The 23,290-nt window shown below is 42.2% G+C and overlaps 1 protein-coding gene across 4 annotated transcripts in view; it reads right to left on the bottom strand.

Moving 5' to 3' along the window:
- Positions 1 to 23,290, bottom strand: part of NALCN (sodium leak channel, non-selective) — a 486,033-nt gene that overhangs the window by 287,311 nt on the left and 175,432 nt on the right. For all 4 annotated transcript variants that reach the window (XM_090022644.1, XM_090022651.1, XM_090022634.1 and 1 more), the window contains 3 exons: positions 22,806 to 22,948; positions 22,579 to 22,683; positions 16,483 to 16,569 (listed from right to left, as the gene is read on the bottom strand). In XM_090022644.1, the coding sequence (XP_089878770.1) occupies positions 16,483 to 16,569; positions 22,579 to 22,683; positions 22,806 to 22,948 (335 nt within the window). The remainder of the gene's footprint in view (positions 1 to 16,482; positions 16,570 to 22,578; positions 22,684 to 22,805; positions 22,949 to 23,290) is intronic.

The following is a 23,290-nucleotide window of genomic DNA, read 5'->3' as shown; positions in this document are numbered from 1 at the left end:
CCTGGGAAACATGAACTGCAAGGGAAAGCTGTAACCGATAGTATTATTTAATTTGGAGAAGAGAAGATGGAAAGGGAATTTGATAACAGTCTTCAGCTACCTGATGGAGGCGGCCTGTTCTCTGTGCCCATTAGGGACAGGATTAGGAGCAATGGACTCAAACTGCAAGAAATTTAGGTTGGAGATGAATATCCTCGTAGTCAGGAAATGCCTCAACCATTGGAACAGGCTACCTTGAGAAGTTGTGGAACCTCCAACCCTAGAAATTTTCAAGAGCTGGTTAGAGAGACACTTGGCTGCGATGGTTCAGTCAGGGATGCTCCTGCCTTGAACAGAGAGCTGAACTAGATGACTTTGTGGATTAGGGCACTTTCAGCCCTACTTTCCTATAGTCCTATTTTATTATTTCATGACATTTGTATTGTAAACTCATGTGAGATATAAGAATAGAATACAGGAAATGAGACACTTTAGTTTAGAATGGTAAATAATATGCAAACATAAGAAAGGGCTGATCTACTAGGATCATCTTTACTAAAAGCCACCTAGTTAAACATCTTCAAGGGTATCAAGATAGTTTATATTTATTGGGGACTGACAAAAAAAAAAACTCAGCCAAGAAGTCTCCCAAATCACCCACACCATAGCCATTCCATCCTTCTTCTACTGTGCCCAGAGTGTGACTGATGTACTGTAAAGTGCACACAAATTTGCCACCACTGGAGGAGCTACACTAGTGAAAGATTCTGTTCCAGCTCCACAAAGCAGCTGAGGGTGCAAGCACCCGGAAGTCAGTAGCAGTTTCTGCAGGGGTAGTTCAGATCAACTGCAGAGCTTGGGAACAGGACTCAAGGTGCCCTTCTGAAGACAGTTAAGCATCCCTTTCCTTTGCCTCTGTCTGCAGTAGGTATGAGTGTATAAGACAGACAGATGTTCACCATGAACTACACACATTTATGAGCCTTGGGTAGTGGGTGTTATGGAGCAGAGAGAAAAGTTTTAAGCCTGGGAGGCATGTGCATGTAGGAGATAGACCATGTTTAGAGCTGGGAACTTCTGAAATACAAGGAGGACCCAGGGAAGCTGAGAATTTTTTACTTGGGAATATGAAGAGCCACAGATACAAAATAAAGAAAATCTCTTGCAAGCACTTCAAGCACTGAGTGATCACTGAATACAAGAGGTGTCAGGCTGGAGGGGATTTCTGAACATGAAAGGGTCACAGGGAGGAAGCCAAAGGGGTATAAGTGATTTTGATTCTAAGCTAAGAAGGGAACAGATTAGGCAGCAAAACTAAGTACTTGTAAATCAAGCATGAGGGAAAGAAGCGGGTGAATGGGATGCATCGATGAATGAAGAAATGAAGTGGGTAAAATACTGGTGTGGAAGAATGAATGCATTTGTTTAGGAGGTTAAGGGAGACAGACTGATAGCAGAAAGGGAATGCAGAAAGAAAGAATTTCTCTCCCATAGTTCTTTTAATATACCCTGAAAGGAGGAAGGTATTTTATTCCTCACTTCTCTGATTTTCTTTCCTAGCAAAATGCTGATGAAACCTCTGCCTGTCAGTGTTCTAGCTTTTCACTTGGCAAATGTGAGTACCCAGGAGAAAGAAGGCAAGAGATAGTGGCCAAAAAGGGCCATGGCGAGCTCTGGTTTCAGCAGCTCTGAAAGTGGTTCTTGAGAACTTAAAGCCAGATTCTTTGCCATCTATTGGGCATGTAAGTGGACTAATGTGTCTAAGGGTGCCTATACATGAGGAGCAAGGCTGCTCTGATTCACTGTAATTACAGCATGTCAGAGCAGACTCAGTTAACTGAGCACGGTAATTACCACCCTCCAGCAGACTCCAACATCTCATCTATCAGCATCCCTGCACTTAAAAGGGTGGTGGGGGCACTTTAACTAAAGCTTGTTTGATAAGCTTTAGATAAAGCACCTCTGCAGACATTACTAAGCATGGGGTTGCTGATACAGCACTTTAATTAGAGTGGCTCTTGCAGCCCCTCTAATTAAAGCACCTGTCATCCCCACTCCCAGAGCACGTGTATAAAAGCCCTAAATTGGATCTTATGCTACCCAATTTGAGCCTCTAAGAAACTCTCAATGCAGAAGTCTCTTCCTCCTTGCTTCTCTTGACTTTGAAGTCTTAAGGGTAAGAAGGCAGTGTGTAACAAGTTGGTGAAAGAATGGATTTTCAAGGATTTGAGTAGGACGAAATGTTAAACACAGTTACCTAAATCCACTTATGCACATAAAAGGTAGAATAGAATCTAGCCCCTGAGGCTGATATTTCAAAACAACTTCTAAATTCAAGTTGACTAATGCATCTGCTTTCCTAATTATTTATATGCATCTTCTATGCTGGAGAGTAGACTAGGATTCAGGGTTTATATCAGTAGTGCTACAGTGATGTTGTAATCAGGATAGTCCAGGAAATATGCAAGAAGGCAAGGATTTTTTGTGGGTGTTATCTTCTATTGGACTAACTGTATGGTTGGGAGTTGATCCAACAAAAGAGATCACTCACAAAAAGCCTGCTCTCAGGGCTTGTATTAGTCATTTTCTTTTCTTCAGCAGAGGAAATTACCAATATAATCCCCAAGCAGTGCAAGATTAATTAACTGTCCTGTCAATTTATATACACACACCAGATGACATTCCTGGCAAAAGAATATTCAGAATTTAGAGAAGTGTTCAGGAGCTAACTTTATCCAATAAAGTATGGAAGAACTTCTTTGTGGATCCTATTCAACCTAATGCTCAAAGGATGAGATAAAGATAAAGTGACCAAACACCAATTCTGGAAATCAATTGTGAATTCTAAAACATTTTAGAATAAATGAAACACCAGTAGGCACCAGATAATATTCAGGTCAGCTGTGTCAACTTTATCTTTTTCATCATGGATGATAAAAAGGAAGGTACTATTATAACATACTTCATCTCTACTAATGCAGGATTATTCTCAAATGTTTTTACCCTCTGTTGAAGAAAAATAAAGAGTGGCAAGGGGCCTGATCCTCCCCCCTGTGATGCCTGCCTCTTCTATGGCTGGGGGGTGAGGAGTGAACTATCAGAAGCCCCAGAGCTGTGAAGGGTCCCAGACTTTTTCTCCATGGTGGTGGTAACCCCTGGGTGGCACCCACCTGCTAGAGCTCCATCCAGGCAGCCCCAGGGGGTACTGCTGCCACAGAGGGAAGGACTGGGGCCTCTGCAGCTCAGAAGCTGCTCAGCCAGTTAACAGCTCATTTCCTTGCTGCATAGGTTAGTACCTACCCTAGTTTTCCTTCAAGGAATCCTCCCTCCCCATACAATCACTTCCTTCTCAAGAATCTTCTTCTTCACTTCCCTGTTCCTGTCCCTTTATATCCAGTCAGCCAATCAACTTCCCTTCATTAATGCTGATTGCCTGGTTTTCTCTGATAAAAAAATCCCCAATCTACATTTTTCTGTGATTAGAGTGAAACACCACTTATATATATATATATATATATATATATATATATATATATTAGTGGTGTTTCACTCTAATCACAGAAAAAAATGTGGATTTTGGGTTATTTTTTTAAATCTGAAAATTGGGAATTTTTTTATATCCAAGATGACCAGGATCCCTGCTGATTGCCTGCCAGCTGAGGCTCCTTATTATGGGCAGCTTCTTGCTCACTGGCTAATTGATCCAGGCTGCTAGCTTGCAACCTTTTACATAGTCCCTTAAAATAAATGAAGTAACTGTGTTAATAACTTGATTTTCAAAGCTGCTAGGCACCTGCAGCTTTCATTCATGCCCATGGGGTTTTATAGGTGCTAAGTCTTCTGGAAAACAAAGTAACTCCGCTTCCTCTAAAACAAATTGCAAGTATCTGCAGAACCAGACCTTTATTTTGCCTTCAGTTTTAACATCCTATTTTTTTTTACTGAGGGACATAAAGATGCAGTAAGGGAAAGTTGAGATGTAGACTTTCAGATCAAGTCTACAATGATTTAGGCAGTGCTAGGGAGCACTGCTGTGAAAACATGCCCTGTCCTGCTACTTACAATTTACACATGCTGCTTGCTGGAAAAAACATGAGGTAGCTGATCTTCAATGTGCTCTAACAGCAGCTACATGATGTTTTTTTCTGCATGAATCCTGGGAGGAGGAGCGAGAAGGTGGGACATGTTTTCACAGCCGCACTGCCTGCCAGTGGCTGATGCAGTGTAGACTAGTTGCCTTGACTCTCAGAAGGAGTTAGAGATGGTACCTGAGGAGACCTAGAAAGTAAAAGAGAAAATCTAAAATCTCTTTTCCCTGACAGAAATCACCTTTTGGTCATATGCTTGGGGTAGAGGAATCTTCTCTATTTTATTTATCTTCTATAGTCATTCACATGTTTTAAGAGTTGCCTGTAAGAAAGCGGTTCATTTAGAAGCATGCTGTGCACATTTGTGAGGCCCAGGTCCTGCCATTTTAAACCAACAGGATGCTAGAGGCACCAACAATAGTCAAAATTATTTTTAAGTGGTTTTATAACTGTAGGTTTCCATTGAATCTACATTTCTGGCTCATGGCTAATAGAACTGAAACTTCTGAATTATTGTAGAGATATAGTGAAAAGCTGCCTTTCTTTGGAAAACATTCTTTTTTTTTTAAAAAAAAAGAAGAGGGTGGCAACTGAAAGGAGGTAAAAACAGCTAGTTTATTCTAAGGCTCTGCAGTCTTCCACTTTGCTCAAATTTGCCATCAGAGTTACAGCACTAAGGAAGTCATGCTGCTGCTGCTTCAAATACTTTGATTGCTGTAATTGTGCTAAACACAAAAAAGCTACGTGACAATTTAAATACCTGTTTTCAGCTTGAAGGGATTTGAAACACTGGACACATTTAACCCCAGAAATTAAGTTTTCTAAAATAAACTCATCTGAATTTTAAGTTTACTGGCATTACTGAATTCTTTCTATTCTCCACTGACACTGATGTGCCCCGAAAATTGTCTGCAAATGCAAATTATAAGCACAAGTTCTAGCGAATGTCCATCAATGAAAAGACTTCTAAAACAAAGTCCACCTAGCCTATTCAAATCACAGTATAAAAACCTAAGTAAATTACAGTAAACCCAAGCAATCTTTTTGAAAGATAACAACTTGAAGTATGCAGAATATATTTTCCCTGACAAATTTCAGCGTATTCCAAATTATTTGACTGTTTAGTAGAAGAAATTGGGTGGGGGTAGGGGGGCACAAATGACCCCTTTGTGAGAGAACTGTGAAGACATATTTGGAAAAGTCATAATTTTACTGAAGGATTGCATAAACAATAATATATGTGCTACGTGACATTTTTCTGGGGCTGTATTTGAAACTTGGTGTCAGGTTATAAGCCCTTCCAAGCCCATCCAAAAAAAGGGATCCAAAAGTCAGAGATCTCGGGTAACTAAATATAAGAGCCAAAGGTCCCAGAAGTTTGACACATAAGAATCTTACCCATAAGGCAATTCATGAACCAGTGGTTCTCAACCTTTATAGATCCGAGGCATCCCCTGTCACTTTGTCTTCCATGCTCTGGTTTATATATAAAAAGAGCATCTATCCTGCTTCTCATAATGCTTGAGCAAAGCTTGAGTTTTCTATGGAGTTACAATAAAAGCAGTTACTCGTTTCTGAATTCTAAGCAGCTAAAATTGGTCCCACCTTAAAAATTCAAATGATGATTCTTATGATTGTGTTGGGCCCTGGTATCCTGACAACTACAAATTATAAAAAATAAAAACATTGTACATGTTTGGTTTGGGCTCTGGGGTTATGGCATTATTATATTAATTAACAAAACAAAAATGTATAATGTGATAACTTTTATATTACAGTGGTGGGAGGCCAGGTTCACATCATGCTTAGACAGCCTTCCAAAGAGCCCTTGGCCAAACCAGTGTACATTTCTGTGTGATTTTCTAGGGGCACTTGTATATGTGACGAAAGTTAGCCATTTTTGCAGTTTCATTGCATCATGCTGTACAAGTGGAGTGGGGGGAGGTGTTATGATTTAAAGGGGTTTGCTATACCGCAAACTAAACCACATTCACATGTTGTTCAGTTTGCAATGTAGCTATTTATAACACTGAAACCTTTGACAGCTTGCCCCCCCCCGCACTGGGAGATGTGGGCTGAAGGCAGAAGTGGTGAGGGTCCTAATCCTTTTTTTTTTTCTTTGGAAACTGTCCATGTCTCTCACAAGTAGCGGGGTGAGCTGCCAGTGGGCTGAGCAGTTCCTGAGCTGCTGAGGACCTTGGTCCTTCCTTTGGGGGTGGCAGCACGCCCTGGGGCTGCCTGGGCAGGCTGCTAGTGGGCGGGTGCTGCCCCAGCTCAGGCTCAGGGAACAGTTGGATTGAGCTGGGTGCTACCTGTGAACTGGGAAAGCACCTTCCTGCAAACAGCCTGCCCAGGTGGCCCCAGGGGGTGCCACCACCATGAAGGAAAGGTCTGGGGCCCAAAACAGCTCAGGGGCTGCTGGCAACTCACCTGCCCTGCCACAGGAGAGGTGGGCAGGCTCCATGAGAAAAAAAAAAAGGATCAGGTCCCTTGCTGCTTTTTTAAAAAATGTTCTCAGTGGAGCTTGTCTGCATGGGCTGCCACCAGGCCATGCAGCCCCTGAGCTGCAGGGGGGGCCTCGCCCTTCCCTCCACAGTGGCAGTACCCCCCAGAGCCACCCAGGCAGGGTGCTAGCTATGCAGGTACTGCCCCAGCTTGCAGGCAGCACCCACCAGATCCAACTCTTCCCCAAGCTTGCGGGAGGAGCAGTGCCTGGTGGACTTCTAGTACATGGGCTCAGGGAACATTTGGATCTAGTGGGTGCTGCCTGAAAGCTGGGGCAACACCCGCACAGACAGCTCCATGTCTGGGCGGCTCTGGGGGTACCATTCATGCAGAGAGAAGAACCAGGTACCCTGGCAGCTCGTGCAGGCATGCTCCGCTAAGGGGGGGAAAAAAACAGTGGAGAAGGGTGTGAGCCTTTTTTTTTTCCCCCACGGAGCCTGCCTGTCTCTCTTGAAGCTGGGGGGTGAGCTTCCAGCAGGCCCTGAGCTGGAGGGGGCCCCAGACCTTCCCTCCATGGCAGCAGTGTCCCCTGGGTGGCACCCTGCTGCTAGCAGCCCACCCAGGCGGAGGGAAGGATTGGGGCCCCCCACAGCTCAAGGTCTACTCGGCCCACCAGCAGCTTATTCCCCTGCCACGGGAGACATACATAGGTAGGCTCTGTGAAAAAAAAAAAGAAAAAAAAAAGGACCAGGCCCCTCATCATAACAGTGACAGAAGCCCCTAAATTGAAACAGCGGGTTTGTAATCATTGTCATATTGAATATAATGGTTGGAATTTTTGTAATAAATACCCATTAGCCCGTTTAGAAAAAAGGCAAGGTTTATCTTCTTATCTAGGCCATTGATTGTTTTTGCCTACGTGCTGAATGTCTTGATTCTGAATTTTATCTTTAGAGGCCTTGCAACGAACGTGCTGAATGTCTTGGTTCTTGAATTTGATCTCTAGAGGCCTTTAACAAAGTTAACCTAAAAGCGACCCTTAGGTAACCATTCCGAGAGATCAAAACCTAGGGACTTTTGGAAAGGGGTTGGCAAGAGGTCACAGCAGTGATGTGGACAATTTCCCAAAGAAGACCCAGGAAAGGAATCTGTTGGGTTAAAGATCTGAGCCCAAATTTGGGAGTAGTGACAGGTTTGGGTAGGAGGGGCCCAAGACGGCAACTCACCCAATAAAAACCGTAACCTACAGTCCCAATTTGGAGGTAACCTTGCTTGCAGAACACCAAAGGAAGAATTGCAAGTGTAGGCCAGATCAGACTGATCACCTGAACCACGCTCTCCGTGAACAAGAACTCCAGTTCACGCTGAAGCGTGGAGCACCCGAGTGGGACCGAAGGAAGGGGACTTGTTCCTATCACTGCTGAGACCAACCCTAAAACCATAACTAAAGAATGAAAGTATATCTAGGGATTTGGTTTCTTGGAATTCTAGGATTGTAAGTATACCATAAGAAATAACCTTTACTTGTAATTGCAGTTGTTTTTGTAATACTAATTCTTATAGCATTGTTTGGGAAGGATTTCTTAAAGCTAAGCAGTGTTATATGTGTAGCAAGGAATTTTACAATAAAATTGTGTTGTATGAACTAAGTGTGCAATCATTGTGAAATCATGCAGTTAACCAAATACTCCCCCAGCCAGGCGCATCAAACGAATCAGTAAATTGTGTGGGATCTTTTTCTATTCCATAACCCACTAGAGACAATCATCACAATTAAAAGTCCACTGTTTCAATTTAGGGGAATAAATCCTTGTTACATGTCCATGCACTCATTTTCTGTTTCTTCCTGCCATCCCCCACACAAAATGACTGTCCTATCTTGTGTTAAGATGCTTCAGCAGCCAATCCTAAGGAAGACAGGGCTAAGCACACCTCACCTACCCAAGGGCTGACACTCCAGACCCTGAAGTTCACCATAAAGCTGCTCTGGATTTACCCCCATGTCTGGTCTCTGGTTTGCTGGAAACCAGGGACTCTAGAGTGGGTAATGAGAACAAGCCTGGAGCAGTCTCACTAGTGAACATCCAGCTCTAGAGGATTTCTGTAGACTGGAGTGAAGACAGGGTGTGCTAAGCTCTATGCCCCTGGAACACATTACCATCTCAATATAGATAGATCCTAAGCTAACAGTTGGCTAATCTCTCTCCATCTCCTACACGTCTCCAAGCGTGGCTAGATTAAATTACGCCACTTGTAAATTATACTGGTTCTTCACACCAAACCAATGTAGATGGGTATGGGCAAACACCCTACTTGGAGCAGACCGACAATGGAAGAGACAGCACTGCTCTGGGCCCCACAGCAGCTGATACTATGTGGCCCTATCTACATGTTACACTTAAGGCATGATTAACCAGTTATCAGGCTTTAAGTGGTCACTCAGCCACTCATTCAATTAATGGCATAATAAAAAGAGAATTAAGCTACAAAGTTATTCCGCAAAATGTGTAATAACTTTGTAGCTGCTTGCTATCATGCTATTAATTGAACATGTGGCTGGGAGCCCCATCAGCTGATTGGAATTTCCAGCTGGGGGGGCTCATCCTCAGGCTCCCAAAGAACTACACCTGACACAGTGTACCAACTGCAGGCATCCTTCATGCACCCTATGGCTGTGAGACCATGTCAGCTGTAGTCTGCCTGCCATGGGAACCCCTGGGGCACCCCCAATGGCTACGAGCCCAGGGCAGCTGATGGGCTCCCAGCTGCAGGCGCTTGCTTCTGGCTGGTGCTCTCCCTGCACTGGCAATTAGGCACAATGGGATCTGATTCCCATTCTGGTCCCACAATCATGCTTCCCATGCATGAACATGTTTAGTTCCATAACCCTGACAGAGAAAGAGAGCGGTCTAACAGTTACATTAGCTCTGCTGACACTCAAGTAGCAAATCAAAGTAGCATAAGATAGTATAGTTATGCAACATTTTACCACCTATAAGTGATGCAACATAATGAATTTTCCAATCTTCCCAGGACCTAGGACAGGAGTAGTTTCCAATCTGGCCTCTCCACACAACTCCATTCAGGAAAGAACGTTACTGTTTCCAGTTTGCAAAATATTATCCGGTTTGGAAAATATTATGCCCTCTGTGCTGTCCTGTCTTGCTGTCCTCTACAGATAATTTTGTAGAGCTAGGCTCACAAGGTGTCAATATCTTGTTTACAACACAGTATTTTTTCTGCTGGCACGGTGCTTTGTTTCCCCTGGTCCTGGACCCCTCCTCCACCTCAATTTTTGTTGGCTTTCCTGAATTAACTTTTCTGGAAAGTGTGGGTACCAATAGATGTGAACATAATTTGCCTTTCATTTACACTGCACATGCACTTCCTTACTAATTTACACTCTGCATATACTTTTCCTTACTAAGAACCAATAGATTACTTCTGAGTCATGTAAAGCAATGCAACCTCTAACCTCACAACATGGGCAAATATGAGGTGTTTTAAAATGAAGTTCAGGTTTGTGAAACTATAAAAACCTATACAAAATTATGAAATTAGTAAAGCCTCTCAAACCAAGTGCTAAGTTTAGTCAAGTAGAACAATCATGATTTTTTCTTCTCACCTACACAAGGAGATTTAAAAATATCTAGTGATATAATTTGAAAACAGTAATTTATGGATTTATAAATTTCTATTATATGCTGTTTGTTTAGGGACTGCTTCCTTGTTTTTGTGTCATATTATAGAAGAATTTTGTGCATTCTTTACACCATGGAGAGTTTTGTGAACCTCAGATGAGCAACTTTTGAAATTGTCCAAACACCATATGTGATCACTCTAGAAAGTTAGACAGAGACAGCCTGGGGAGCTCTTAAAATATACTGGAATGTAATGAACAACAATAAAACAAGAAGGGCCTGCTCCTTTTTTTAGGGGTAACTCATTAAAAACAGCTTAAATCCATTTTAAGTGAGAGGAGAATATAGCTTACCGGCCAGGATGACTCTTGGTTTACTAAGGTAGAATTAAATCTTATGATGGAACTTCATTTAATTTAACCATATCTATTTGCTGTAAAACTTGAAGAGGGAGAACATGTTTTTTGCAGTCTCTGCTGTTATTGCTTTAATGGGATTCCCTAAATATTGTCTGGTCCTCTGTGTGTCACTTTGGATGGAGACGCCTTCCTCTCTCTCTCATTCAATCTATTCATCACAAGCCAGCTAAAATAACCTTCTGTTTTTGATGCTCTGATGATATCTCTCTACCCTTCCTTGGCTCCCTGTCTTTCCACACCAGATTTAATCTTGTCCTCAGTTTCAAGGTGCTGCACAATTCTTTAAGACATAAAATATATATATATACACGACCTAATTTTCTGATTTCACTGAATCAGACAATCTCTTTTGGAAAAAGTTATGATTACAATGTTGGCACCTCCTTTGCTGTGATTAGTCAGATGTATGTCAGAGCTCTCAACTAATGATCAAATTTTCTTGTATAAATGAGAGTCCATGACACTGTTTCTTCGGTATTGTGGTACCTATATCACCTACACTGAGCACAAAGCACAGAATGTGAAAAGAATATTGTCAAAATAAATTAATGTGAAGAACTAATTAAGACCTCTGCCTGTTTGCTGAACACGGGTGTAAATAAGTTTTACAAATTCATGTCAAAATAAAACAGATGAATATCATTTTTTTAATGCCTGTAGATAACAGAAGCAGCTCTTGTCTTCATATTAATCTTTCAACTCTGATATTACTAATGCTATGTATTGAAAGGAATTAAAATCCCTGGATAAATCCAGGAATTACTGATATTAGCATTAGTTCAGATGTTAAAAAACAAAACAAAAAAAAGTGCTTTACTGGAAGAGTAGTGCATTAGTTCGACCTGGCTCCACAGCATCTGTATAGAATATGAATTTCAGCGGGGCTTTTTGGTGCCTTTATCTAATAGCTGATTCAATCGAAAAAGCTCTACTAACGTGCCTGATGTATACAGATATTGGGCAAGCCAGGTCCAAGTAACTCATTGCCTCTTCCGGGCATGTGCTGAGCTCTACGTAGGAGCACACTGAATTTAAAGTAAAGTGCCATTTTGGGTCTTTTTTAACATCTGTAAGCAGCCTTAATGATTAATTGCATGTTCCACACATTTGTCAGGGAAGAAAAATATACTCATTGGGGGATAGAAAGGCAAAAGAGAAGGAATGATTTAAAAAAAATCAATACCTTAATTCTTTTGGATTCTTAACATGAGAGATGCAATAAAAATGCAATGCATTTAATATAATTAAAAGGATAAATAATTTCCAGCAGAGTTGATGGGAAAAAGCAATTTACTTAGTTGCGGGTTTGTGTGCATCTATCTCCTTTCTCTCTCAGTGTTACGAACCCCTCCCTCAGGTTTGTGTGTTTCTATCTCTTTTCTCTCTAGGTGTTGTGAACCCCCTTCCTCCCCTTCCCCTTCCCCCCTCCCTTCACCCCCAAGCTTAGTTGGCCAACATTGTATCTCCTGTAACCTGGTTGCGTTCCCCTCCTCACCCCCAACCCTCTATTGTTAGTCCCTCGCTCGGGCAATCTGTATTTCCCTACCGGCTTTGTCATCTTTTTTTTGGATTCCCAATCCTAAACATTGACTAATAAAAGTCAATCTGGTGCTCAGATTTTTTATACCTATGGCTGCATCCAGACAAGCGCAGTCTTGTGGTATGTGGTGTCGCCTAAAGCCAGAGCCTGGCCTGCCAGGGCCATGCTCCAGCTGCTCGCAAGGCTTCAAGCTGCAAGAGAGACATGACTGCAGCTTCCCTGACCAGGAACCGCAGGTAAGGCTGCCGGGGCCAGCAGTTGCTGGCCCCAGCCTCCCATATAACACCTAGGGCAACCTGCCAGTGCCAGAGAGTGCGTGGCATGGGCATTCCCCAGGGAAAGGTAGCAGTGACACAAGGAGCGCTGTTGCTTCTTGTCCCTGGGGAACCAAACATCTGTGCTCATCTGGGCCCAGCCTATGAATCTTAGAATGTTAAACTATGATGGCAGGAGAAATTCAGGAGGGTATAAAATTATAACACACTGCAAAAGCTATTAAAACAGTATCAACAGCAACAGCAGAACAAGTTGGTAAAGTGGGTTCCTTAACATGCATTTATGCTGAACTGATCATACTAACATGGAATCACAAACAGTATTTTAATGACAAAACAAAACCAATATTTTTAATAAAGGCCACTCAAGGGAAACAGTGAGTACAAATATCTAGGGACCACAGGTTATCTTTGGGAGTGCTTAAAAGAAAAATGCAATACATAAAAAGTCATTTTAGTGGAAGAAAACTTCTTTGTAGTTAACATTATATTCAGGAACCCATTCTGAGATGGACTATAAGTCAAAGCCAAAATACTTCATGCCACTAACTTTTTATATTGGTATTTACTACCATTTATGAAAATTTTGAGAAAATGAGTAGGTAGATTCTGAGAATAATGATTCCTTTAAAACCCAGTTGAAAGTTTACATTCTTTGGGCCATCTCTCATGTTTCTTACATACTTCTTCTAATCTTTGCTAAGTAATTCATTGGATCAAGAACTTTTTGTACCTTCAATGCACCTCTATTGTTAGATAACTAACTGGTTATATCCATAGCCCCATCACTGAATATCTGAGGTCCTCTCAAACTTTAACAGATTTAATATTCACAGTACCAACATGAAGTAGGAAAGCATTTCTTTATTTTACAGATGTGCAGCTGATTTGCCTAAGGTCTACAGGAAATCTATGACTGAAGTAAAAAATTAACCTAGGTTTCCAATCCAATGCTTTAGTCATTAGAAATCAGGTCCAGTCTGATGGAATTTAGGTGCCCAAGTTCCAAAGAAGAATACAGATTGATCCTGCTCTAGTGGCCAAAAAACACATTAGGTGTCTAAAATTAGCAGTGCCTCCATTTTGGACTGCAAAACTCCCTACATGCCTAGTTTTAGGTTTCTGAATATGTTTAGAAGTGATACATTTTGACTACATAGGTATTTATAGAGTTCATTGTGACTTAAAATGACTCTGAGGAGGCATCTAAACTCCATCTCAGTTCCTTGGAATCAACTCCATTAGCTGCCCTTATAGCATTCCTGACCAGTGGCAATGCATAGGGGGTGCACGGGGGTGTACATGCACCCCCTGAGGGCGCTGGTGCACACCCTGATGGCTGCGCTTGCCACTTAGGTGATGGGCAGGGAGGGCAGGCGGCAGCACTGGTGCCCTCCCTGTGAGTGCCAGCTGGAGAGCAGGGCCATCATGTGAAACAGCTGCGCTCTCAGGTGGTGCATGAGCACCAGCCGGGGAGCAGGGCCACCAGCAGAAGCAGCTGTGGCCATTTCCAGAAGCATGATGGCTGCTTTTTGGTTAGTGAGATCGGGTGTGGGAAGATTCCACCCCCCCCGGTCAGCACGATCAGCTGTGGGGGGACCCCTCCCCCCCCACTGACTGGTCGCTGGGGAGGGGGGACGTGTCCCGCCTGACTCAAGAGGCAGCAGTCGCCCTTGTTCCTAATTCACTAATGGAACTGAGTATATCACAAAGCACAGCAGCCACAGCAACTAAAAATGTATAGTGTTCAGCTTATATACAATAGCCTGGTGGTTCAGCTCATTCTTAAGAAGTGGAAAATCCAGATTCAATTCACTTCTCAGCCTGCAGTGATTCAACCCCTCATTTCCAACAGAAGTATCCTAATGGCCTCTTCAAATTCTATTTCAGAAGGTGAGTGACTGTACATCCAATAACATAGAAGTTGTGAGAGCAGGGAGGGAGAAGGAAGCAAGAGCGGGCTTGACTATAGGCCAGAGACAACAACACATCCCTGGGAAAGGAGTTTTGGGTGTTGATCCTCACTCCCAGAACTATTTAAGCACTTTACGTAGGACAGTCATTGGATTAAAAAAATAGAAATAGCCTTCATATAATGGACTCTGAGGGCTCTCACATATAGGGATGTGCCATAACTGCCCATAAACAGTAGACTACAAAGCTGCTCCCCCATTGTTGTTTCTTCCTGGCACCCAGGGCTCTTGCATTCTCAGCTGCACAATGGCCCAGCTTTTTCAACATGAGGGGTGGAGAATGCACCCGCTCAGCCTATTCTGTAGGCTTGTTGTAGGTCCCTTTTATGAGAAGTGGAAAATGGGAGTTTGAATCCTGAGGCTATGGAGGGAATTAAACCCTAGTGTCCTACTGCCTAGCCACTGTTCTAGCTACTAAGCAGTTACAGGAAAGGAAGTTAAGGAGGAGGGAGAAAGCACCATGTCAATTAGGTGCCAATCTTGAGAAAAGGGGCACAACATTCTGGACCTTGAGTGAACAGTACTATCTAACTCTATTTACAACAAATGCTTTTAATCTATTGCAGAGACTTTAAATATATAACCTATTTAAAGCTGCTCTCTTGTTATTTAAGCAATGGTGCAATTGAACAAAGTTATACAGCATGAAATGACTAAGTGTATGCATTTATTAGATTTTTAGAGTGTATGTTCTTTGGGCTGGAGATCATGTTTTCCTTTGTATCTGGAAAGCACACAATCTGGCTGGAATGTTACCATACTTTACAATATTTTATTGCATTTTTTTCTTTGATTTTTCAATAGCCTCCTGCAAGGCAATAGATCACTGGAAATCCATTAGATATTGCACAGAAGAATGAAGTCACATCAATCTATCAAAACAAGAAAACTACTAACTGAGCTGCAAGGGTAAAAAAAACCCACTGTATTAGCTGAAGCATGAGGTTCCAGTTCAGTGGAACTCTATTTATCATGTACTTTTGCAACTCCTAAAACAGAAGGATAACGCAGCACTGCAGTGCCTGGACAAAGACTGACTAGGTAAGTCAGATGCTATTTTGACCTTATTCAATGGAGTTTTCACAATCCATTTGGCTGAATTTTCTCCACCCACATGTGATTATCAATTGAGAACACAGTGCAAATGGTGTTTTGGTAGGCTAGATACATTCACACACTGTGAATTTATACCTTTGTGTTGAACAATTAATGGGCGTGCCCTGAATAAAAGGCACAGGCTCCAAGAGTGTGACAAGCTAATGCAACTCTAAAAATGTGCAATCACCCAAACAGCTCGTAAAAGGAGTTTGCCAGCCAGACACACATAACCAACAAGTATGTGTACTAAAGACTGAACATTATCAAAACCATGCCTCAGCAGATGCACATACTATCAGATTGCAAGAGTGTTTTTGGTTTTATACCCTGTAGTAAGGCAGGTTCACTAACATGCATCACTCCTTATCATGCAAAACTGAACATTTCTAAATAAAACCTGGTGCAGTTTTACAGTCCTGTGAAGAAAAAATTTCATTCATAAACATATTCCTTACCTTAGTTCTACATCTATTAACAGATCCCCATGAAACTAACAATATAAGTTTCAAAAGTTGTTTTGTTAGACTCTATATAATTCCCTTGCTGTATTATGAATATTTTAAAGATAAAAATAGGGATTTGGGTACAGATGTGTTTAGTATGTTTTCTGAGGGTATGTTTTTTAGTGTATTTTATAGTCAATATGTGAATATTTCCTCTGTGTATTGAGTTGTTGCTGTAGTTCAGGGGTAGGACTGATTTGTAAGCAAGGGTTTGTATATAATAAATTATTGTTTAAATTAGTTGTTGTAATAAAATGATATCTTAAGCACCTTGTTAATGACAACATAGGATAGCCTTTTTTTTAAAGAATACATTTTTCTACCCTTATAACTTTGGTCAGTACCACTTTCTTTGCTAACCGATATTTTAGGAACACATGAATCAGGACTTGAAACAAACAATGAGTTTAAGGCAACTGATAGCTCCTGCAAGTGGTTTCTTCTCACCACACAGTCACTCTAAGCCAACAGTCTAATGTTGGTGCTTATACAGCTTGATTTATTAAAAAGCAGTGTTGTACCTGCAGACATGCTGGAGCTCTGCCTTGAGGTTTATTCACATCAACAGCCACAAGCTGCCACCCTCCTGCAGCATCTTCATGGAACATCTTAAAGGGAAAATACTTGTCAGAAGCATTTTACTTACTAATAAATAAGGAGCTGCTCATATTCTCATGACTGCTCTTTGAAAGAAAGAGGGAATGGTTCTTACTGTTCCAAAAAAGGTAATAGCTTGTCACTTTTTACTGAATAATGGCTTCTAGTATAAAGAATTTCATTCAGGTAACGGAAAAAATTACTATGTTTCCATAATAACTAGTCCTGTTCTATAGGACCTACTATACTAAGCATACTAACTCATCCAGATATTCTATACAACACCTGAGCTGAACAGATCCTCTCAGAAATGACTCCTCACTTATTCAGCATATTCAGAAAACCCCCAACCATTTTAGGTTACTGAAAGGAAATTCTACAGTGAGTTGTTTTTTTTTTAATTTAATGATAAATCATTCCATGTGCTTTTTTGTGGCAAAATTGTCACATCCCAGGCTCAGCTTCTGATGTTCATCACACTAATAGAAATACAGAGTAACACCATAAATAAAAGCCATGTCTACACTTGTGCTTAACTGCAGAGTAGACTAATAAGCTGTGGAGCAAAGTGTCACCATCTACATATGGTATTAATCTGCAGTAAAGTTATTAACACCACAATAAGATAATATTGTTGGGAACAGTATTATTTTATGCTGAGATATTTTACTGTGATTAAACGTACATGTAGACACTGACCATAGGTGTAAATTGTACCCCGTTAGCCCAGCTAACTGGAGGCCAGACTCCTGCCAACAGCCTAGCCACATGGCTCTGCACTTTCAGCGTCCTCGTGTCCCAGTCAGCTCCTGTACCACCGCGCCTGCACCCAGAGCCTAAGGCTTAACGGCCCTGGAGTAAACTGCTCTGCCCTGGCTCAAATTGCTGTTGTCCGGAGCACAAATGTAGACGTTCCACTAGGGAGTAGTTTACTCCAGCTCAAACTGCTCTGGAGTGTATTGCTTCAAATTGATTACATGTGTAGATGCACCCAAAGAGAAGTAGTTAACTGTGTTACTCTTAAGTCAGGCAGAAGGCAGGGCAGGGTGGAAACATAGGGCTTCCTTATATGTGGAAGCACCACAGTGCCGGGCACCTTGAAAAGCACCCAGCAATGTGATGTATTTGTATAAGTGGTGTAATGCACATCAGTGAGAAGAAAATGGTGGCGATGTACATGTGAAGTAAAAACAGCTCAGAGGTGTTCAATTCATCACATATACAACCACACACAGTGCAGCATAGTGCATGTCAGGAAGCCCTCTGCACTGAGTGAGTTCAGTGCAAGTTGAAGGCTTTCAAGCACATCACAAGATTCAGCCCATTTCTGAGGGCTTGATCTGTGTCTGAAAACCTGAGGTTTTAAATCTATTCATTTTTTAAAATGCGTTTTTGATTAAACACTTGGATATTCTTGTTATTCACATATAAATTGAGTCATTATTATGACTTCTGCTAAGTTTGGTGCATTGTTGATATGTTATTCCAGTGATTTCCACAGTCTAAGTGTAGTTGCCTCAAAACTTGGCTCTGTGGCATGTGGCTGGGTGGGTGTGGGTTGCGTATGGCTGGGTGGGTGTGTATGGCGTGCAATAATACCTTACCTGTTACCTCAATTAATTAATTGAGTCTGCTCCAAAACAGCACCTCTCCTGCATGTTGCATGACAAAAAGGTATGTGTATAAATGTCCTTAGAGACTACCTAATTTAGAAAATAAGCAACATGAAAGCTTATGCCTCTCTGAATAAGTCTGTAAGGTGCCACTCTGCCCTGCCTTCTTCATCAATGCACGTACTCTGGATTCACTGTGTGCAACTAAATATTTGGAATAATATCCTGGCTCCATTGAAAAATTTCAAATACGCTCCTGTCCTTTAGAAAATTAAACACGTCGGATTAACTGACTTTTGGCAGTAATCACGAGACAGATTTGGGTTGGATGGTCTAAGGCGACCTAGTGATCGAAGGGAAGCTGGGTGACAGCGACCACGAGCTGATCACCTTCACCATCCGCCGTAAAACTGGCAAGTCAGTCAGTAACACAGAAGTCCTTGACTTCAGAAAAGCCGACTTTGACAAGCTCAAGAGGCTTGTCGGTCAGGCCCTCAGGGACCATGACCCCAGGGAGATGGGAGTTCAAGAAGAGTGGTTGCTTCTCAAGGAAGCGATCCCTCAATGCACAAGCTAAATCTATTCCAACACGGAGGAAAGGCAGCAAGAAGGCACAGCAGCCCTCCTGGCTCTCTAGGGACCTAGCGGACCTCCTGCAGCTAAAAAGGAAAGCCTACAAAGGATGGAGGATAGGATTCACCTCCAAGGAGGATTATTCTGCGCTGGTCTGGTCCTGCAGAGAGCAAACCAGGAAAGCCAAGGCTGCAACTGAACTCCAACTAGCTTCAAGCATCAAGGACAACAAAAAGTTCTTTTTCAGATATGTGGGGAGCCGGAGGAAAAGCAAGGACAATGTTGGACCCCTGCTAAACCAGATGGGGCAACTGACAACTGATGCCCAGGAAAAAGCCAACCTATTAAATAGGTACTTTGCGTCAGTCTTTCATCAGTCCCATGGGATGCCCATGCCTGCTATGGGACAGGGAGATCCGGGTGATGGGGATCCCCTACCCTCCATCAATGCTGACCTCGTGAAGGAACACCTTGAGAAGCTGGATACCTTCAAGTCAGCCGGCCCTGACAATCTGCACCCCAGGGTACTCAAGGAGCTGGCGAGTGTCATAGCTCAGCCCCTGGCACGGATCTTTGAAAACTCCTGGCGCTCTGGTGTAGGGCCCGAAGACTGGAAGAAGGCCAGTGTGGTGCCGATCTTCAAGAAAGGGAGGAGAGTGGATCCGGCTAACTACAGGCCCATTAACCTGACTTCTATCCTGGGGAAGATCTTAGAAAAGTTTGTTAAGGAGGCCATCCTTGATGGACTGGCCCAGGCTAACAACCTAAGGGATAGCCAGCACGGGTTTGTTGCGGGTAGGTCTTGTTTGACCAATCTCATTTCCTTCTACGACCAGGTGACCTATCACCTGGATGAGGGAGAAGAGATTGATGTCATATATCTTGACTTCAAAAAAGCTTTTGATCTGGTATCCCATGATCACCTCTTGGCCAAACTGGCCAGTTGTGTCCTTGGCTCCACCATGATCTGCTGGCTGGGGAACTGGCTCTGTGGTCAGACCCAGAGGGTTGTAATTGATGGCAGTCACTCATCGTGGTGCCCTGTGACCAGTGGGGTCCCTCAAGGCTCTGTCCTGGGACCCATCCTGTTCAACATCTTCATTAATGATGTGGACATTGGAGTCAGGAGTGGACTGGCCAAGTTCGCCAATGACACCAAACTTTGGGGCAAAGCATCCATGCCAGAAGATAGGCGGGTGATCCAGGCTGACCTGGACAAGCTCAGCAAATGGGCAGACAAGAAACTTATGGTGTTTAACACCGAAAAATGCAAGGTTCTCCACCTTGGGAGGAAAAACCTGCAGCTTCCTTATAGGCTCGGCAGTGCTACATTGGATAGCACTACAGAAGAAAGAGACTTGGGGGTCGTCATTGACCACAAGATGAACATGAGCCTCCAATGCGATGCTGCGGCTAGTAAAGCAACCAAAACGCTGGCTTGCATCCATAGATGCTTCTCGAGCAAATCCCGGGATGTTATTCTCCCCTTGTACTCAGCCTTGGTGAGGCCGCAGCTGGAGTACTGCGTCCAGTTTTGGGCTCCACAATTCAAAAAGGATGTGGAGAAGCTTGAGAGAGTCCAGAGGAGAGCCACGCGCATAATCAGGGGTCAGGAAAACAGATCTTACGATGACAGGCTGAGAGCCATGGGACTCTTTAGCCTGGAAAAGCGCAGGCTCAGGGGTGATCTGATCTGATCTGAACCTATAAGTTTATCAGGGGTGTCCACCAGGATCTGGGGGAACGTTTGTTCACCAGAGTGCCCCAAGGGATGACGAGGTCGAACGGTCAGAAATTCCTGCAAGACCGTTTCAGGCTGGACATAAGGAAGAATTTCTTTACTGTCCGAGCCCCCAAGGTCTGGAACAGTCTGCCAGCGGAGGTGGTTCAAGCGCCTACATTGAACACCTTCAAGAGTAAATTGGATGCTTATCTTGCTGGGATCCTATGACCCCAGCTGACTTCCTGCCCTTTGGGCAGGGGGCTGGACTCGATGATCTCCCGAGGTCCCTTCCAGCCCTAAAGTCTATGAAATCTATGAGGAACTTGTGCTCTGAAAGCCATTAGCAGGAAATGTGCATGTATTCCTTTAAAGGTAATGAGCTACTTTGATATCTTTAGTCATCATCTGGGAGTTGTCCCTGTACCGTCCTGTAGAGATCACTTTTACATCAGCCCATCAGCACTTAGGAGAGACTTTTTCTTTGATTAGTAATAGACTCATTTTCTACACAAATTAGTTGATTTGTCAACTTTTCTGTCACTTCAGGTCACTTCATCCCCAAACCAAGAAATATCTGAGCTTTATCTGGTGCATTGTATTAGAAACACCCCTTTAGACTATGCCAACTAATACAGAAAGAGGATGAATTACTTTGTTTTAGGTCTCTTAAAACTGACTCCCATTGCATAAGTGTTTTAGGTAACATCGCTTTTGGAACCAGATAGTCATTTATCTGCATGCAGTCCACAAACTAGATGTATTTTATAAACAGCGTTTATATCAAATATGATAATATTTGTCTGGCTTGATGTCATTATAATTACTGTTCCCATAATCCAGAGCTACCCAGACTTGGCTGCGTCTAGAGTTTCTTTATATAGGTATTTCTCTCTTAGGCCCTATTTCTTGTAGATCTTGTGGCACTGAAGATAGGGATGTATGTACAAATATGGAAATCTTTTAATTGTATTCTGATGTGTGAAAAAGGTTGCCCTCTTGATATGGAAAAGATTTTAAACTGATGAAATAAGTTTTGAGGCAACTACACTTAGACTGTGGAAATCACTGGAATAACATATCAATGATGCACAGAAATTAGCAGATTCAATTTATATATGAATAACAAGAATATCCAAGTGTTTAATCAAAATGCATTTTAAAAAATTAATAGATTTAAAAACTCAGATTTTCAGACAAAGATCAATCTCTAGCTTTTGGGATTGGAGCAAAAAATCTCTCCTCATCGTAAACTATTCATATCTACCTTCTGAAGGTTTTTTCCACAATAGATAGATGATACTGACTGATATTAGGGTATTTCACTAGGTGGAGTAGGTCTGAAAGAACATGGCCATTCATATGTCCCAAATACTTAAAATGACTGCCACAATAGCGTAGCCAACATTTCAAGGACAAAACAGCAATTTCATCCAGGTACCCAAGCCAATGAACAATCTCTCTTCTAATGTGGCTTCTTCCCATTTCCAGGTCCACATACTCTTTCTGTGGTTCCCCCTTGATACACTTTCACATATCAGAATCACAGTGTCTTCTGCTGTGGCTCCCTTCCTTTCTAAACACTACACTTTTGCCATCTCACCGTTTTTTCAGTGCCAGCAGCATCTACTACACTCACTCTGACCACCCCTTGTATTACTACCAGTCCCACTTTGCAATCTTTCCCCCACCCCACTTGAAAAACTTAGTTACAGAAGCCATATTCATTAATAGTTCAAATCCCAAAAGTTAAATGAGAGAAAGGAATTGTCCTGCTCCCTATATAAATCTGACAAAAAGGGAGTTTAAGCAGTACATAGTAAACACACAACCATTAAAATAAGCTGGCTTTCCAATAACTTAACTCTTTTCCTTGCCTTCTGTGTTAATCTTTTTTAAGATACTCTATTTGAACAATGTGCTCTATTGCTTTATAAAATTAGATAAAAATAACAACTGGGAAATACATATATACGCATGTAGAGTACAATATATATTAGGTGATAAAATATAGCATGCGCTAATCAGAATTTGTGGCTTACTACTCAGTAAACTAAAAACAAATGAGTGTGTAGAGTACCTAAGTATTCAGAGTTACAACATCAGTACTTCACCTGGGTAGTCGCTGTTGAAGTAGTACTGCTTCTGGACCCCCACATCTGCTGGAATTGCACTCTAATTTCAGCAAATGTTTCAATGATGACCGCAATGAACACATTCTATTAAAAAAAAGATAAAAATTAAAGGCTTACCAGGAGCCTCAGCACACAGAAAGGAAGGGAAATTCATTCTAACGTAAGTTATATTCTAGACAGGTTTAAAAGAGAAAATTGCATAGTACCTTAACAAGCCAGGCAAGAAAGAAAATTAAGGTGATGAAATAGAAGTATGAACGCCATCGGGGAAAACTATCAATTGCTCGATACATAAGGAACACCCAACCTTCTTGAGAAGCAGCTTCATAAACAGTAAATATGCTTGTGCCTGTTGATGGAAAATGAAAATGTTTTAAATTACAAAAAAACCCAAACAAATCTAGGTCAGCAAGCAATCACTGTTCCATTTTTTTCCTTTCACTAAATGGTATAAGCCCCCACCCCCAAAGGCAAATGTAAGTTATTTCTTATGATTGGATCCAAAATTATGTTTACATTACAGTGGGTCCATATTCTCCTGTGGAATACACATGCACAGTCCCTTGGTGAATCTAACTGCAGGCAGCCCTGTCTTTAACATATTTTATCTGTATATAAGTATCCCCTTGGAGAGTACAAGAAAGCAAGCTTGACTCTTTTCTCTTGTAACAGTGTCTGAGGGGGGGAGGAT

Source organism: Crocodylus siamensis, chromosome 1, assembly GCF_052110815.1.
Source record: "Crocodylus siamensis isolate JL-2025a chromosome 1, ASM5211081v1, whole genome shotgun sequence".
Classification (NCBI taxonomy): domain Eukaryota; kingdom Metazoa; phylum Chordata; order Crocodylia; family Crocodylidae; genus Crocodylus; species Crocodylus siamensis.
Note: the sequence above shows the minus strand (reverse complement) of the source record. Positions and strands in the feature narration are given on the sequence as shown.